Below are 12948 nucleotides of genomic sequence, written 5' to 3' on the forward strand. Positions count from 1 at the left end.
CAGGCGCCACAAGGAAATTATTTCTGTCATCTTATTTTCTCCCGTCCTTCCCCCTTTTAATCATCCACTACTTCCGTTTTTTTTCCCCTCTCATTTCCGTCCCCTTTATCCAGGCTTAGTTAATTCGATGTACACCTGTTGACTCTCAGCTTCCTCTTGACTCCTCAATCTAAATGTTAATGGATGAACTGCTGCCCTGCAGAGCAGCATTCACAGCCAGTTTGTACATTTATGTAGAAATGCCTGCTGGTTACTAGTTGTTCCAGCTCAGTTTATGTGTGTTTCATATTATTAAGTCCACCATCAGGTGAAAAAGACCAGGACAGCCCATTAAATAGTCAGCTTTTAATCAGAAATATTTACATATTGATTAGTAAAGCATGTTGTTTAATTATACTTCTACAAATTGTGACATTTCAAGCCCCATGCTTCACAATCATTATTAGTTTACTTTTGCTGAAATGATGTATTCAGTTTGTGCCATGTTCTCTGTTCTTCTGTCCAAATTATTAACATTCTTTTGACAGAATATTTTGTCAAAAGAATGTCATCCATGTGGCAAACATTTATGGACTTTTCTTTTGGAGAACAAAGATTTAATGTTTGCAAAATTCTCATAAAGGTTACAGTTGTGCTGTCTCTCTCTAATTTTATAGGCAGCTCTTTCATCTCAACATTAGATAAAGTCCACAGTAATTGTATCCATTTTAAGTTGGAACAAATGTGGGAGTGTCATATTTATTCCCTACTAGCATTTTTATTAGTTAGATTTTTTTTCATCCATTTTTATTGTAATGTTTTTTATAATTTTGATTTTTTTTTAGTTTCTTTAAACTAAAAAAATGTCATAAAAAGCAGGTTGTCATATGGCGTCTTATTTTTTTCACTTGGCTGTATCATATTAAGATATAGGGGTGAACATTTATTACATTCCGTCATACAAAATCATAAATATGTGTTTCATTTGGATTATATGTGGTGAACCGACACAAATTAGTTCATATTTGGGAAGTATCATAAAATTTAAACATTCATTTAGTTTTTATTGCAGATACAGCTGTAAATTGTTTTGGACATGTCTTTTATAATGAAATATTCATCCATTTTCGTTTGCAAAATAGTTCAGTCAGGTATTACAGAGAGGTTCTGTGAACAGCATATTTTCACATCCTGCCACAGAGCCTCAAAGAGACTTTGGTCAGAACTTTTACCAGCTCTGGATGTGTTTTAAGTCAAAGCATTTCATTCTAACTCCAAGCTTCGGATACAACTTTCGAATCTCATCCTGCTTTAAACTTCCTCCCTGACTGAACTGCTGTGTTCTTCATGATGGGTTTTTATTCACAGTTTTTTTAACAAACCTCTGAGGCCAAAAACAGAACAGCTGCATTTATATTGAGATTAGTTTACACATAAAAGGCCTGTGTTTATTCTTGATCCAGAATTGACTTACATGTACTAAAATAAAAAGTCGGATTATAAAACCAGATTTTTTGGACTTCTAATCAGAATAAAAAAGAAAAACATATTAATCATTAAATTCTTCAACTTCACAGTTTTGAACTGCTCTGTATGGTTTATCACATAAAATCCCAAAAGCGTACATTCATTGTAATCTGACATGGTGTGAAAATTTTGAAGGTTGTGAATACTTTTGCGATGCAATGTGTGGATGTATTATGGGTGTTTTGTGCAAGTGTAGCTTGTTGGGGGCGGGGGAATGGTTTACTAGAAAGGAAATTTGTATTAATTTGTGACTCATGATTCCCTTTAACCGAAGAAATGCGTTCTTTATGCATCTCTTATTCTCCCTTTTTATTCCTCCTTTCTGTTTCTTTTCTAAGTGACCTAAATGAAGAACATTTGCAGAGTTATAATAGCTGTCGGCCATCCAAAGCTGATGGGCAGAAAGCTCTTAGAAACCTCTGCTTGCCAGAGCTGAGAAGGTCTTTGTCCAGAGATTAATGATTTTTTTTTCATAGAGCATTTAGGTTTTTAAAGGCTAAGCAAACTGCAGGATCAAGGAGAGTTCAACCATAAAATTATTCCATCGGAAATATGGACCAACAACAAGTTTCTGTAAATTAATGAGGACCTTCATTCAGTGATCCTTTAAGACTCATCACACTTCAGGAAAAAAAATATGTGTTTTGTTACTGGAAGAGGAAGTAAATAGGCACTGCATGTGAATAACTATCCAGCTTTCACACTTCCTACTGTACGCCACTCTGCCTCTAACATCTCAGCTTGACTAAAGCAGCTGTTTAAGCGTTTTTGTTGTCTAGTTTCTGTGTGAGGACTGACCAGGAGCGGCCTCTGATCCGTTTCACTGTTTCCCTGCTGTTACAGCTTTCTGAAAACTGCTTGTCTTCTGTGTTTTTTCCCACCTCCCTCCACAGCTTGGCTTCTCAGTCCAACTTTCTCTTGGGCAGAGAGGAGGGCCTCTGCTGGTACTGTACTCTCTACTCTCAAGACATACAGCTTACAGCATGTCTCTTTCCTAAAATATCTGCTGCATGATGGATCCTTTGCTAAAGATTTGATATATTTAATGGTAAAACTGCATTAAAAATTAGATGATTTGGAAGGTTATGAGGAAAAATCTGATTAATTCTAAACAAAAAATATTTCCATCATTCTTCTGATGATCTTTTTGTTCACCCAACTGATAGTGTAGGTGCTAAGTTAATATGGCAAAGATTGAGTGATTGATCTCAGTATTTCATACTTTGATTGTCTTTTAGAATTAGTTATTGTACAAGAAACCATACCAATATGTAAAAAAAAAAATAGCAACTCTCATAGGTAGAGCAAAGAAAAAGGAAATAAGTAGTTAAAAATGTAGTAAAAACAAATAGAAAAACATGTGATGTTATGTTCAAGACACATATTGATATTGCAATGATTGTTCAGGGTTTAAGATGAATTCAGGGCAACGACATCTTGCTGGTAGAAACTGTTTTTGTTGTTAGATGGTCAACACCAGCAGAAATGTAATCATTTTGTCAAATCTTAAGAGCCCACAGTGCCTCTTTGTCGGTGAAAGTATGCAGTTGACCTTAAGCATTGAAAACATACAAATGATGCTCAATGCTTGAACACATAACAGTTTGATGCAATCCACAAAAAAGCAGTTTTTCTTTTCCTGTTATTGTGAAATGTCTGTTTTCATTCCTTACGTTCTTTTTAGATTGAATCTTTTATGTGTCACATGCAGTAGAAAGTACATTCTGTTTCTGTAATAGAAAAGTGCATCAAAATTTATATTAGTCTGCTGAGGCCAAAATGAAAGTGATTTGCTTGTTTTAACAGAATGAGAGGAACTTCTCATGATTAGTAAAGTGATGTAGATGTGTAGAATAGAATTTCTCTAATTGTCTAAAAGTATGGAAAAGAGCTAAAAAAATGGCACTTATGGTAAATATAAGCAAAAACATCTTAGAAATGAAATTGTTAAATGGTTGTTATGGTGACTTTCTGTTGCCACGGTTACTTTCTTTACTCCACATCTCCTAACCGTGGGATTTAAAAATTAATTGTTTCCTGTATTACCATTCTCCTGTCATAAATGGGGTTAAATGCCCAAAGTTGCTCATCATAATTCTGGTTCTTAACTTTGAAAACTGTTCTAACAATGGATATGGGCAAGTTGAGGCAAATGCATATTTTTGTAGCAATTTGTGAGAAAAGAACATTCACAAACATCAAGTTTCTATTATTGAGAAATTACTAAATTTCCTCTATTCGCATTTTGAAGAATAGCCCAAAGAAATGACACAGAAAATCATGGTTTACCAATAAAGCTGCTCAAAGTTCTGATTATTTAAAAAATATTTTAATTTCTTTTTAAAGTTCTTAAACTTTTAAAATATAAAAAGTAAAATGATTTAAAGAAATTATTTAGAAAGCCTTTAATTAATTTTGCAAAAATCAATGATTTCTTCTCATATGCTATTTTTTTTCTTTCCCTGCTGAACAAATTATGGTTTTCTTATTGTTACACAAATAAAAGACACATTATTTTATACAAGAATGTAACTGTAGAAGAATCTGATTATAGCTAAATTTCGTAAAAGAAAAATAATTTCTCAGCAAAGCAGAGTATTTTGGGAAACCACGGCTGCAAGTGCAACTCAACACGCCTCACTGTAACTAAATGTCTGCTTCTGGCTGTGCTCACTGTGTTGTTAATGTTCGTAGAGGTGGGTGGAGGGGGGGTTAGCCTGCCGTTCTCACCTTCATCACTGTCACTGGCCTGCTGACTCGGCCATTTTCACTCGCCTCAGCATCGGCACCCCAGTGGCACCCCCATCTATCTACCTGCACACGCTGAAGCCGCGGTGCACAGGTTGATGAAGTGGGCACAGGAAGAGACAGAGTGAGCCTCGCTGCCACACAGCTGTGTGTGTGTTTGCGTGCTCAGGAAAGAAGAGGCATTTATATGTAGGACAGCAAGAGTGCACAACTTTCAGGGTGTGTGTGTGTGTGTGTGTCAGTTAGAGGAAGAGGGTGAGCGCAGACCCAGATTGCCTGGAGGAGTGCTGTCTTAAAGTCCCCTCTCAGAGTGCCAGTAATTGTGCAAGATATATTGCTGCAGATGGCTCCTGATATGACATATTAGAACACACCCGAAGGGGCGAAATGCGGTAATTGGGAGCTTCGAATTGAGATCTACTGTGTCACGCTGTGGGAAAGAAGGAGATAGAATGAGCTCAATCCCAAAAAAATATATAAAAAAATCCTGTTTTCACCGTCAAAGGCAGCGAACCCCAGTGCAGCGTCAACAGCCGGTGTCAGATTCTGTGACAGCTTTGACTTAGCCTCCAGCCAGTGGAGGAGGTGAAGGCTGAGTGTGAGAGTGGAGGGGCTGATCAAAGAGCCGTGGCAGGTAGACAGGAGGTGGGTGACACCTTGGAAAGCTTTTTGGCACGCCGTTTTTATCCTGAGCATCTTAGCAAAACGTGTGCTGAAATTATCATTAGAGCAGTTTAATCAAAAGCAGAATGGTTCCTCTTCAGGCTGCGATCAAACCGTTCATGTTAGATGTGACTCTTTTCTTTGTCCGGAAACACTTGTGGGGAAAAGTCTAACTTCTGACTGACGCTGCTGGTTTTAGCTTCTGTTAATTTAAAGGTTCTTTATTAAGTTTACAGAAGGTCCAAAGTCAGAGATGGAAGTGAAACCCTGAAGGCTTGACGCTGCTGATGGGCACAAGAAGTGCTGTTTTATGTGGGAAAACTTTTTGGCTCCTTAATTTAAGTCTCTGTGTTCAGCTTAACAATCCATCAACTGGAAGATTGAACTTTTTCACCTTTTGTCAAACTTTCATATAGTTTATTGGAATTTGGTGTGATAGACTACCACAAGAAACTTTGTATATGTGTGAAGTGGATATCAGAATTGATTAATTGAGGCCATTTTCAACCTATCTGACTGAGCTTGAATTGAATTGGCAGACATTTACCTCTAGGGGCTCAAAGCTGGTACAGACATTTTTCCTTTGCAGTTGTGTTCAGAAGATGTGAATACATTTGCCTGTATTACTTTTGTAACTTGTATTTCTGCAACATTTTGAAAACCATCTATCCTTTTGATATTAAGTCACAGTAATGCATTGTTCTGTGTTGTCTTCTACATCGAATCCTTGTAAAATGCATCAAGGATTGTGTTTGTAGAGCAGCAGTAAAATATGTTCAAGCAGCATTAAAACTTCTGAGAAAGAATAGACAAGAAGTTCAGTAAAAAATCAGAAACTTTTATAACAACTTCTAAAATATTTAAAATCTAAAGTAAATTGAAGCTTAACATGTAAATTATATTCTAGAAGAAACTCTTGATCTTGTATACAGATTAATAAGCAAAGATTAGAGAGTATGTAATTGTTTATTACTGCAGTGAAAACTTTTAAGAGTTTTACTACCTACCTTTATACAAAGGAGAAAGAAAACTTGACAGATGAATCCTAAAATGCAAGTGTTCACTTTGCAGCAAGTAGAGAAATGAGGGGAAAACGTGATCGTCAGCAGTTTGTGTTGCTGCGCTGATTGAACAGAATATAAATGCATTCAGCACCGATGCTCATCTTTAGCTGTGGAACCTGACAGTAAATCCAATATGCAAGAATGATCGTGCTGCATGGTGTAATGACTCTGCTTTTATGTTGGTCTCCTGTGTCCTGTACGTCTTTGCTCTCCATGTGCCGCGGTTTGCCCAAGCTTCGTTGGCCAAGTTCACAGCTTTGCTCGGGTGTCTGGGGTGTTTCGTGTTTGACAAAATGCTCAGCTTTTGCTAGCTGCACATTTCGGTGTATGTCTATTTGACCGTTGATGTAAATTCATTCAGTCACTCTGTGGAGTTTTAAAGATGTTGGCTGGACTGTGTGTTTCTTCCATGTGATTTGTTTAGTGTCCAGTAAGTAACTTTTACAAAAAAATGTTTTTTCCATATTTGTTAAAATTGTCACCAAGTCGTGACAGTATAGTATGTTAGAGATAATCTGTGAAAAAAGAAAAACAATGCACCATTCCTGGTCAGAAACAACTAATCAGAGCCAGAAGGAGGATCTTATTGCTGTCAGTCAACCTCCTGTACACTAGTCAATGTGCTAAAGGGGAAAAAACAACTCACCTTTCCAGAAAAACCTTATTCTGCTGTCATCTATGGCTATGCTAACTAGCATTAGCATTCGTGGTAGGCTATGTTGTGGTGAGTCAGCTTTAGCTTAGCAAAGATCAAATGGGAGGGGGTGAGCATGAGAGTGACTGACTGCACTAAAACCCTCCTCCTGACTCTGACTGGTTGTTTCTGACTGACTTTCTGATGGTGCTCAATATTTTTTATTATTATTTTTCCCCACAGATTATCTGTCTTATACTGTCATAAAATAATGATACTTTTAACAAGTATGTGAAAAAAAAAGTATTTTTTTTATTTTTTATAAAAGTTGCATACTCCAGTTTTAAAGCCTGACCTTAACCCTAGTATGCAGTCACTTACTGTGGCATCTCCACTTTCTCTTGTTTTTGTTTTTCCCTCCAGGTCAGTTGGCCCCGTACCTCAGAGCACCGCACTCACAGTCAACACAAACCCCAATGTCAACATCAAATCAGAACCCGTCTCCCCAAACCGTGACCGCAGCACCCCCAGTTCCACCGGCGGTCCAGCGGTGGGCACAGGGCTTCAGATCCAGGGACAAGGTCTGGTGTCCATCGCCTTCCCTGGCGCCCAGGGCCGCTCGCCCGTCGACAGCCTCAGCAGCAACGGCTCCTCCTATGAGGGCAGCGACAGGGACGATGGTGCCCAGGGTCGAGGCGGGGGGCAAGACTTCCACCACCAGGCGGCAGCCGGAGCACAGCAGTCCACCATGGTCCTGCTGCGGCCCTCGTCAGCTGAGCCTCAGGAACAGGATGGGACAAACGTCAAGAGAGTGAGATTGGATACCTGGGTGACATAAAGAAGAATAGAGGGATGGACACATGGAAGGAGGAGATGTGTACTTGTGGCTTGTGTACATGCCCCCCACCAGCTCTTGATGCCCCCCAGTTTCCCGCTCTGAAAACCCACACAGAATAAAACCACCATTGACCCAGTAACTTACTCTTCGTGCAGGAAAGTCATTCATGCTCAACACAAGCATGCAAACACACTCATGTTGCACATATGAACACTGATGCTCAGTTGTATGGCGATGTGCGTTCATGTTTGTACTTTGATGTACTCAAAAAGTAAAAACCCCCCAGTGGGTTGAGCCAACGATCCAGGGATTACTCATCAAACGAATTACCATGTTGGACTTGATCCAGCTGCATTTTAGTAGGAGTGAGCAAGTACATTTTCAATCAGGCATAAAATTGGACTTTTGAACTACTTGACAGTTGTTGGCAGACCAGACAAACAAACCGGACTTGGTTTCCCAGAATGCCCTGCATTCTGTTTATGAATGGACCCACTCTTGCATCCTCACTCTTTTTCCACAGATGTTGGTCAAACATGACAGATTCGTGCTCTGAAAGTGCCACTGAAAACGTCCACAAATGTCTTTTCTACACACCCGGCCATCCACAGCTGCGTTGCCGTCTATTCAGATTCTTGCTTCTTTGGGCGGTTTTGAACAGAGTCTCGTCCTTCTGTCCTTGACTGTCCAGAGTTTAGATTAATTTCAGTTTTGGATTTGAAGACACTAAAAAGAAAGAAAAAACTTGCTTCTCTCCCCGGCCACGCTGGCAGCTCTGTCAACAATTTGGCGGCTTGGCCCTGAACATGAAAGTGGACCCTCAGGCCTTTGCTGAATCAAAACCACGCAGGCCAGCTATAAAACGAGGAGCATTATTTGTCGCCGAGGTAAAAGACTGCTTTTCTTTGAATCAGGGATGAGCTGCAACAGCTCAGTGACAGTCTCATCGTTCGGCAAACATCGTGTCGACTACAGATGCTGAGAAAGTTACATGTGTTTGGTGTGTGTGTGTGTGTGTGTGTGTGTTTTTTGTGTATACAGGTTTGTTACCTCAACTGATTGTTGTTTCTTTCTTTTTAGGAAGTGATTTGGACAAATGTTCACTCTGAGTTTTATCCTTGAACACAACTGCAATGCACACAGCTGAAATTATTTTTGTGGTAGCTGATGTTTAAAGTCGGGGAGGGATGCGTGGCATCGTGTATATAAGCAATCTGTAACCTTTGTGGCTTTTGTGTGGCAGGGATTAGGTGTTATGAAGGTTGAAATAAATAGGTAATTTACAAGTATATATTTAAACACCTTCAGACGGTTGCATGGGCAACTCCGCATCTGAGGCTATAGACTACAGCAAACGACAGGGATTGTGTATATTTATATATAGGTATATATATAAATATTATATATTCGGCAGGATATCCCTTAACGTAAGATTTAAAAGAAAAACAAACAAAAACAAATGTTGATTCTCAGTGGATCAGTCAGTCTTTTTTAAAAATTATTTATGCGTGTATATAAAGTGTAAAATGTGGATTAGCCGAGAGAGGGCGCTGTAGAGGAAGAAAGTAAAGCAGTGGCGACTCGGACTGTTTATGAGTGAGCAATGGACTCTGTCGCTGATGGAGTGCACTTTACATTAACTCCCACCTCCGACTCCTTCACACACCTGACCTAAGAGCACACACTGATCACACAAGGCTGACACCTGGGTATGTCGCATCAGACATAGATAATAAATTTTAGTTTAGAACATTTTGATTGAACAATGTTTTTAGTTTATTTTTCTAGGATTTTTAGATTGCGAAAGTATTCTATTTAAAATTGATTAATTAAGATAATGAAAAAGATTACATAATTTTAAAAAAAATATCATTACTGCGAATAGTTGCATCTCTTTAAAAATTTGTTAAAAGAGCAAAAGTGAAACTACATAATTTCTCTTTTTCAGTAGGCATGGACCAGTATGGCTTGAGAATGCTTAACAAAAATGTCCCAGTTTCCTGACAGAAATGGATGAAAATGTGGTTTAATTCATTTTATTTAGAAATCAAAATCCGACCTATATATGATGCATTGGACAAGTAAATATATTAATATAATGATTATTTTCACATTTATTTCTGTAGCTTTAATTTTAATCCACAGATAAAAATTAGAGTGACAAAGGAGTTAAAAGATTTGAAAGTACCTGGTTTAAAATTTGTGTAATTTATTGACACATTTAGTAATAATGTTAACATATTTCATTCTGCAGGATTGACAAAGGAAATCTAATATAAATATATAAACACAAAATAAATATTTATATTTCTTTCTAGTGTAATTGAATAGCAGGCTTACTGGGTTTTCGCCGAGCGTTTTATTTTTCAGATAGACATGCTAATTCAAGCTACTTGTAATAAGTAGCTTGTTACAAACATTTGCTTTAAAGTCTCGCTACCTTCTACAGACTGATAAATGGGAGTCGTCTGCTTTCCTATCCAGGTCTGAATGTGCACTCTACAGTCCATCTTATTTCAGGTGCAGTCAGTAAGCGTACACAGCTGACTGGCAGCTATCAGTAACAACTGTATAAATTCAAACTGCAGAAATCGCTGATATAAAATCTCTCCTCTTCAAACAACGATAAACCATAAAATGGAAACTGACCCATGCCTACACATTATCATCAGAACGTATTAATTTAAATTAAATATTTCATCCTTTTCATTCAACTGAAAATTATACTGAATACATATCAAAGTTTCAATTTCAGTATTTATTTTTTTCTGTATCAGCTGGGATGTTTTACGGTTGATTATGAACAAAATTGATCATTATGTAGTGTTGGTTATGCAATTATCACCCAACCTTCAAGAAAAAGACACACACACACACACACACACACACACACACACACACACGCGCGCCCGCAGGCATACAGATTGAAAAGATAAGGATGCCGAGGAAGTCCCTTAGATCTTTATTTAAGTTTGAGGTTTGTCTTTCTCTCTTACTAAAAGCCATGTATCTACATTTAGAGGACCACTCCTTCGCCTGTCACTGGTTGGCTGTAGTTTTATACTCTGGAGAGTTTTTTTTATAATCACTTTGAAGGTAAAAGGATGTGAAGGAGGTCATTTTTGTATTCTATAAAAATGTCAAAAGGTGATTTTCGGGTTTAGTGGGTAGATTTTTAAAGCCGTGATGGTCAAAAGTGGAAGTTTGCATATTTATTTTTCCTAAAAAGCATCCATTTGCTTGTGAAAAGCCCTGGGAGCGGAATTCGGGTATCATTTGATTTTAAGCCGGAGGTTTCAGAACGGCTCCTGATCTTTTAATGACTACCTCCCAAATCCTACGCAGACTTGTCGACTTTGGGCTTTACCACATCCAGGCCCTCGTCACCTCCCTTTCACCCCTGTCACTCACTCACCCAATTGGGGTTTATGTCCTCTCTGGAGGCTTAATCTTGAAATTGCACAAACACACACAAATACACCAATGGTCCATTGCACACACACACGCTCATCCTCTAGTTCGCTTCATCCAGATAGCAGGTCATGGCGCTGAAATGAAGTTGAATCGTTTTCGGGGTCAGCTCGATGCCTCGGCTTCATCACGTTCCGCTCAGTTCAGAAGTAGGTTCTCATTTTCTTATCTCTGTCTGTCACTCTCTCGCAGCCGCTGATCCTCTGTTTGACAAGTGTCAGTGTCAATAATGCTTGTCAGAGTGCGTGGCGGAGTGAACATGCAGTAAATCCCCAGAGTGTAAACACTTTGACTGTTAAGACTGTTGTGCCCAGAGCTTCGAACAAAATGAAAAAGAAAAGGCAATTTAAGTCTGAAAGTACCAGGTTTTTTCCAAAAAGGTAACAAAGAGGCAGCTTTGTGACACACCCATAGACCAACACTAGGGGTCGCTGTTATCGTAGAAAGACAATCGTGCTGATAAATGGTTCTTTCTCCCTTCCCTTGCCCCTGACAAAGCGATACACACCTCTGTATAATGATGTCTAGAAGTCTCACTGACTTTCCAGTGTTAACTTGTGCTGGTGACAGTCTGTTTTCTTGTTCTCTACAGATCGATATTATTATTACTATTATCATCATTACCGCAGAATTCACTGCTGGTAGATGTCATGATGATATGGAACTCTTGAGTTTCTTTGTGTAGGTTAGACATTTTGTTTTATTTTTGAAATTTGATTTTATTCTATGAAAATATCTTATAAATATGTATTTCTGTTTTCTCTTCTTGGGTTTATTTTTATTTTGTTTGTTTAAAAAGGGTGTTACTAATGTTGCACGATTTTTATGACCTGACACAACACAAGCGTGGTGATGATTTCTTTTTTTTTTTCATTAGTACAAAAGCGAGTGGACTGCGACAAACCGCTTCTATGCTGCAGCTTTTGAGTTCAAGATACGAACTTGTCGGTCCACACAGAGGTGGTGGGGTGGGGGGGCTTTAGGAGGGGCAGCGTGACACGTCTAATTTATTTCTGACCAGACACGATGATGTCAATGCATGGCCATTTTAAAAACAAGAGAAAGTGAATCATGTCGTAGGAAACAAAGTGTAATATTGACACAAACACACGTCACACAAGATGACATTTAAGAAAAGAAAAAAAAGAAATTGAAGTAAAAGTTTTAAGTAAATTATAGCTAATATATTGTGTTTGGCTAGTCGGCTTTTTTGTTGTAAAAATATTTTTTGTTGTTTTTTTGGAGAATGATATACAATTTGTGTATATTTTCATAAATAAAGTATGCACTGATATGTTATTACAAATTCTATACTGCTTTTACAAAAAAAAAGTGTTTGTTATTGTACCAAAGTATCCATTGGTCCCAGCTTACCCTCCTCCCCTTTTTGCGTATGTTTTACCGTATTTTATATATTAAATAGACAAGTTGACCTAAAGTCTGAGTTTGTCATTTGTTTTTAGAGTCAGAAGACATTTCTATAATTTGACCACTAGAGGGCCCTAAAGTGTTTGGTGTCGGTGATCATACATTGAAAGAAAAGTGTTAACCACAGTTAAATGAAATAACAAACTGACAAAATGTTAATTAATGCCGTGTTAAAGTTGACAAAAATGTTCTCTACAACACACAGATCATTTTAAATAAATGTTTTTGGATAAAGTTTTGCTGTTAAAGGTGGTTTCAGAGCACAATTATGGTGACATTTCAGATGTCAGTTCTGGTACTTTATCTGACATTTTGACTTTTTAAAGGTGACTTAAGTTTTCAATATTATACATAAAACTTGCAGATTTTATTGGATTAAATGTAGATGGTCGCTAATTTGTCTCTGAAACATCAGTTTTTATAGTACATGCTTTTCATAGGCTAAAAACGTGAAAATTACTTTTTAAAAACACGACTGATTGGGTTAAATTTAGAGGAGAAAAAAATCCTTAAATGACTAAGACATTTGATTCTTTGAATTTGTCACATAAGAACTATTCTTTTGATGGTGATAAAATAGCAAGGAGTCTATTAAA

The 12948-nt window shown here is 37.8% G+C and overlaps 1 protein-coding gene across 12 annotated transcripts in view; it reads left to right on the forward strand.

The window, feature by feature from the left end:
• The window catches only part of mef2d (myocyte enhancer factor 2d), a 116349-nt gene extending 103987 nt beyond the window's left edge, over nucleotides 1-12362 (forward strand). For 7 of the 12 annotated variants that reach the window (XM_028011033.1, XM_028011017.1, XM_028011039.1 and 4 more), the window contains 2 exons: nucleotides 2400-2450; nucleotides 7039-12362. In XM_028011033.1, the coding sequence (XP_027866834.1) occupies nucleotides 2400-2450; nucleotides 7039-7453 (466 nt within the window). In that variant the 3' untranslated portion in view covers nucleotides 7454-12362. The remainder of the gene's footprint in view (nucleotides 1-2399; nucleotides 2451-7038) is intronic. The other 5 variants (XM_028011071.1, XM_028011097.1, XM_028011088.1 and 2 more) reach the window with 1 other exon arrangement.
• The last annotated feature ends 586 nt before the right edge of the window (nucleotides 12363-12948 follow it).

This window comes from Xiphophorus couchianus, chromosome 3 (assembly GCF_001444195.1).
Source record: "Xiphophorus couchianus chromosome 3, X_couchianus-1.0, whole genome shotgun sequence".
Classification (NCBI taxonomy): Eukaryota; Metazoa; Chordata; class Actinopteri; order Cyprinodontiformes; family Poeciliidae; genus Xiphophorus; species Xiphophorus couchianus.